Source organism: Thalassophryne amazonica, chromosome 4 (genome assembly GCF_902500255.1).
Source record: "Thalassophryne amazonica chromosome 4, fThaAma1.1, whole genome shotgun sequence".
Classification (NCBI taxonomy): domain Eukaryota; kingdom Metazoa; phylum Chordata; class Actinopteri; order Batrachoidiformes; family Batrachoididae; genus Thalassophryne; species Thalassophryne amazonica.
Window position 1 is genome coordinate 26,248,400 of NC_047106.1, and position 6,262 is coordinate 26,254,661.

Sequence of the window (6,262 nt, forward strand, 5' to 3'; positions counted from 1 at the left end):
GGGAGGGGCAGTCTTCTGCTGGGACTGGTTGGGGCTGAGGGAGAGAACCAGGAAAAAGACATGCTGTGGAGGGGAGCAGAGATTGATCACTAATGATTAAATGCAGAGTGGTGCATACAGAGCAAAAAGAGAAAGAAACAGTGCATCATGGGAACCCCCCAGCAGTCTAAGTCTATAGCAGCATAACTAAGGGATGGTTCAGGGTCACCTGATCCAGCCCTAACTATAAGCTTTAGCAAAAAGGAAAGTTTTAAGCCTAATCTTAAAAGTAGAGAGGGTGTCTGTCTCCCTGATCTGAATTGGGAGCTGGTTCCACAGGAGAGGAGCCTGAAAGCTGAAGGCTCTGCCTCCCATTCTACTCTTACAAACCCTAGGAACTACAAGTAAGCCTTGCACCATCAAGGGCTACAATATAAATTGTAGCCCTTGATGGTATCGTTTCGTATTTGCATATTTTAGAAATCATTTATGATTCTTCCCCAAGAGCTGGTCATTTCTTAAGTGCAACAGTTGACTTTTCATTTTTTAATTAATGCAATTCAATACAGGCTACATCTTTCAATTTCATTGTGGTGAAGCACAGGGGCAAAATTCTAAAAGTTGTGCCACTGTCCAAACTCTGTCTTTCTTCCTGAATAAATGGCACTTTAAGATTTTACTGATAATAAGTGGTTAGGATAATGTACCATGGCACACTGAGTGGCACAGTACTAGCAAACAGATGTGTTATAAAGGAACCACTGTTCTACGCCTGGATTAAATTTACTGCTCGGAAACGTTGCTGAGTTGAACAGCAGTCACTGGTCCCTTTCTTTTAAAAAAAGTGTTGTGCGGCATCTTGAAATGCAAGGAGAAACAAAAGTAAAATTAGCTTAGCAACGTCTTCGCCCAGCTGACGAGCTAATGTTAGCAACAGGCGGAGATTAGCTAGCTTATCGCTAGTTAGCCTCAAGCTTCACCGGGAGCGCTAACGAACGCCGATCATCACCACCAACCTTATCCATCAGCTTCCAGCACTTCTCCACCGTCTTTTTGTCCACAGCCCCCGGCTGGTGATGGGAGTGGAGGTGGTGATGGTGCGGCTGGAAGGCATCCTTCATCATTCCGATGAACCCCCCGCCTTTCTTCAGGTTGCCTGCCATGTTCGGGTTCGGCCAGAGCGGCGGCGGACAGGAGAGGCAGGGCAGGGGGTCAGGGGACCGAACCACCTCCTGGACTTAACTTAAACCGGGTGATGGTGATCCGGCACCCCCCTGGAGTGGACAGTGCCCGAGCGGCGGAGCGGAGCCAGGGTCCGGCGTGGGGGCAGAGAGAGTCTGCCGGTGAAAAGAAGCCCCTCGCTCAGCTAGTTGCCGTGTCTCCGCAGGAAGCCACGCAGGCTAATTAGCAGACCTGTCTGTGCCGGAGGACAATAGCACCGTGTCTCCGTTAACCGTACTGCGTCTTCTGTGGCACCCGTCGGCGTCGTTCTGCTTTTTTGTTGACGGGAAGTTGTGGCTGCTGTCAGCCCTCCTCTGCGGGCTGACGACACACAACAACAGGGGAAGTTGCGCTTACGAACGCTGAAACCTCGCGGACGTGAACGGGACCCGGATCGAATAAATAAATAAACGTGAGAATTAAGCATTCTTCCGTCTCCCCCGTGACGTGTTCGTGCGGCCTTTTCCTGTCCTGTGCGGCCCCTTCCTTTCGGTGCTTCACTCACACAACCCCCCAAAACGCCAACTCCTCCACGCCTTCTCTGTGCGCGTTCACGAAGCAGGAATAATGCCGGGCTCGCGCCTGCGCTTGTGCAGCAGTCAGGACAGGGGCGGATCCAGATATGTTTTCCTGGGACACAGGAGTGGGGGGGGGCGGGGGGCGGATTTGTCTTATCCAGTGAGTAATGTTTGTTATGTAAGGTCTTTTGTGTTTTGTTTTGTTAAATGTCAGTCAAATTACCTTATTGGCATTTCGAAGACTGAGGTCTATCGATGTTTGTCCTTTGTTTTGTTTTTTTGTAATTACAAATATGCTTTTCTGGAAATAACCCCCCCCCCCCAAAAAAAAGCTGAGGTTCCAACAAAATTGTCATAGCAATAATAAATTTAAGTCAATTTGCAAGCAAATATTAAGGGTCCAAGCACCCCCTGTGCCACCGTGGACCCAGGCCTGCCCCAAAAAGGGACCAGGGAGAAGCAAACAATAACACAAAGTGCACATTTCATTTTGCCCAAAATATATTCTTTTGTATCCACCGTTTTCAGGTTTCAAATCCCGCAAAACTTCAGAAAGGACGCTGTGCTGCGAGATTTCACTAACACTGAGAACTGCATTGAGACGCTCTGATCATGCTGCACTTTAACCGCTGCACACGGACAACACCATTAACATCGCAACATAAAACTATTTTTTTATGTTGTGGCTAAAACTCTTGGGAATATATTCTCTGGGTTTATAGATGTTGTTATTGCATTTGTTTTATGTAAACGTGAGAATCACAGGCTATCTCTCCGTTATTTTCAATGGGAGCTGCTGTGAGCTACGCTCGCTTCCTGATCATGTCGTTTTGGGGGAAAGTGAAGTTTGCTCTTTAATGTCTTGATTATTGTTCTTTACAACACTGTTTGTCCTCTTTGTTCCAGACTAATATATGTAATATGTCTGAAATTCGGTTTCCGTTTATTAAATTCCACGCAGATTAAACGTAGCAGACACGGATTATTCGTTATAATTGTTTTAGCAAGTTTTCAGGGTATCATGCAGCAGTCTCTTATTAACGTGACAAAAAGCATAAAAAAAATTACATTTTTGTAGTATAATATTCATTTACAATTGTCATCATGTGGATTCTCTATGTTGTTTTGACTGCAGCGACTCTCTGGCACGCAAGGGATTATGGGATACATGAAAACCCTGGATTCTGAGGAGTGATGGACTTCCCACCAAATGGTGGCAGTACTGCACCGGTTAGCCTACCACCAAAACATAAAAAGAAGAAGAATCACTGTTTGCTGAAACCATCGATTTCTATTGATTCTCTAGACTAGATGGAGGACCGCGACGATTTGCTCATTCGCTGACTGTGGCCAGAGTGCCGCCATCTTGGTTCGCATGTAACCAGACATCAATAGAAATCAATGTGAGCATGATCAATGTTTTTAGGAGAGTTTCACCATGAATCTGCCTTTTCTGTTGTGTGGGCCGCTGAAGAGGAGGTACTGCTGGCCCACCACCACCAGAGGGCGCCCTGCCTGGAGTGCGGGCTCCAGGCACCAGAGGGCGCTGCCGCCTCACGGGAGCAGCTACGGTGACAGCTGTCACCCATCACCTGAGACAGCTGACGGCAATCATCAGTGGGGTATATCAGCAGGACGGCACCTCCACCTCATTGCCGAGATATCGTTTCTACCGGAGAGGTAACGTATCGAAGCTAACGGAGTGTATCTTTTTGGATTGTGCTAGTTTGTGGATTACTGTTCCAATGAGAGGTGGAGGTAACTTCCCTGCTGTTCGGAGTCCTGGGTGCAAACGCGCCCCCATCTAACTGTCCTTTGTTCCTCGCCAGCAGTACCAGGTCCGACACGCGGAGGCAGTGGCCACCTGGGAGTTCGGGACTTGGCGGTTCCAGTATTCCCGGGGTCCTGTGGCGGAGGAAGCCGTGTGGTTCCGGTCTTACCTTGGAGAGGCGTCTCCTATCTTCGAGCCTGCCCACACGACACTTTTGTGAATTGACTGTTGTTCATTTCCGTGATTGGTTGTATTCGTTGTGCACATTCACAACAGTAAAGCGTTGTTATTTTGACTTACTCCATTGTCCGTTCATTTGCGCCCCCCTGTTGTGGGTCCGTGTTCCTACACTTTCACAACATTTTCCATGCTTTCACTGTGCTGTTACATTTATTCAAACTCACTCCCATATTTGTACAGCAACTATTTGTCAAAATAAATGCAGAAGAGGATCAGACTGTTTATATAATTTTGTTTATATAATAGACTTGAATTAATTTGTTTGTTCCAGTCCAGATAGAAAATAATACCATCAGTTTGTCAAACACACTATGTCTGCCACAACACGAAATACTTGTCTGATCCTTAATTAATTTCATTATGAAGTTAAAGATGGAGCTTTGCACACTTGCATCATATTAAAGATATTAATATTAAAGACTGCTCTTAACCCACCTGTGGCGCCACTTTTTACAGAGCGCTTCTCCGCAAAAATATCAAACAATATAATTAAATAAATGAAACAGCCACGCCAGCCAGGGTGAAAGTAAGATTATTCATTCATTTCTGGACCAAGTTGAAAGAAATCTGATGACACTCGGCTGATCACACTCGGCTGCAAACCGCCCCAGTGCACGCTGAAGGTCCTGATTTGACGAAGCCAACAGAACCAACAAACAGCAGAGATGAGATTCTGTGGTTCCCAAACCAGACCCCCTCTGCACCCTGGCTGCGCCTAAAAATTCTGTCCATAAAAATAATGAACAGAACCGGTGACAAAAGGCAGCCCTGGCGGAGGCCAACGTGCACTGGAAACAGGTTTGACTTAATACTGGCAATGCGAACCAAGCTCCGGCTGTGGTCGTTTAGGGACCGGATAGCCCTTAGCAAAGGGCCCCGGACCCCGTACTCCCGGAGCACTCCCCACAGGGTGCCCCGAGGGACACGGTCGAACGCCTTCTCCAGATCCACAAAACACATGTGGACTGGTTGAGCAAACTCCCATGAACCCTCGAGCACCCGATGGATCGTGTAGAGCTGGTCCAGTGTGCCATGACCAGGACGAAAACCACACTGCTCCTCCTGAATCCGAGGTTCGACCATCGCTCGAATTCTCCTCTCCAGTACTCTGGAATAGACCTTACCGGGGAGGCTGAGGAGTGTGATCCCACCTACCAACAAAGATAAGTAGGACTCCTTCTTCAGCTTAACGGCATCCCTTACTTCTGGTGTCCACCACCGGGTTCGGGGATTGCCGCCGCGACAGGCACCAGAGACCTTGCAACCACAGCTACGAGCAGCTGCATCGACAATGGAGGTGGAGAAAATGGTCCACTCGGACTCCATGTCTCCAACCTCCCCCGGGATCTGGGAGAAGCTCTCCTGGAGGTGGGAGTTGAAGACCTCGCTGACAGAGGGTTCCGCCAGTCATTCCCAGCAGACCCTCATGATACGTTTGGGCCTGCCAGGTCTGACCGGCTTCCTCCCCTCCCAGCGGATCCAACTCACCACCAGCTGGTGATCAGTCGACAGCTCTGCCCCTCTCTTCACTCAAGTGTCCGAGACACGTGGCCAAAGGTCAGATGATATGACTACAAAGTCGATCATCGACCTCCGGCTCAGGGTGTCCTGGTGCCACGTGCACTTATGGACACCCTTGTGCTCGAACATGGTGTTTGTGATGGACAAACTGTGACTAGCACAGAAGTCCAACAACTGAACACCACTCAGGTTCAGATCGGGGAGGCCGTGCTACATCACAATTTATTATTATTTATTTAACCTTTATTTAACCAGCTGACAATACTTTGTGAGCTTGTTGCTGTACTCGAACGCTGCACAAACCAGCATTTTCAGATCGCTTTAACCCAAGTTTAAGTCAAGACATCATATTTCTGTTTAATGTAGTGCCTGATGTATGATAACGCTAAGCAAGCTGGAGGCTGCTGGCAACAGCTCACAGGCTGCATCCGCCATCTAGTTAATTAAATAGTATACAAATAATGAATGTTATGAGTTCAAGGGTCCGAATATTTCATGAGGTGAAAGCTGGAACATACCATTCAGTGAGGCTAACCCTCACTGAATGGTATGTTCCCGCTTTCAGCCGAGTGGATTTTGTGTGTGTGCATGCAAGAATTAGCAGCATCAGTTAGCTCAATCGTCTCAGTAGAGTCGTTATCCCCCGCGCGCGCACACAACCGGGTCGGCGCTTGTGCGCGCGTGTACTACCAAAAGAAAAAGAGGCCGCATCAGTGCAGCAAAATAATAATAAAAATCACATCAGAAATTAGTCCAGCTTTTCATTCTAACTTCCTGCTAACAATCAATCAATTTTTTATATAGCGCCAAATCACAACAAACAGTTGCCCCAAGGTGCTTTATATTGTAAGGCAAGGCCATACAATAATTATGTAAAACCCCAACGGTCAAAACGACCCCCTGTGAGCAAGCACTTGGCTACAGTGGGAAGGAAAAACTCCCTTTTAACAGGAAGAAACCTCCAGCAGAACCAGGCTCAGGGAGGGGCAGTCTTCTGCTGGGACTGGTTGGG

The 6,262-nt window shown here is 47.8% G+C and overlaps 1 protein-coding gene across 1 annotated transcript in view; it reads right to left on the minus strand.

The window, feature by feature from the left end:
• The window catches only part of cbl (Cbl proto-oncogene, E3 ubiquitin protein ligase), a 105,480-nt gene extending 103,736 nt beyond the window's left edge, over positions 1-1,744 (minus strand). Inside the window, 1 exon segment of the mRNA XM_034168727.1 lies at positions 996-1,744. Within this exon segment, the coding sequence (XP_034024618.1) occupies positions 996-1,142 (147 nt within the window). The 5' untranslated portion in view covers positions 1,143-1,744.
• Positions 1,745-6,262: the final 4,518 nt, after the last annotated feature.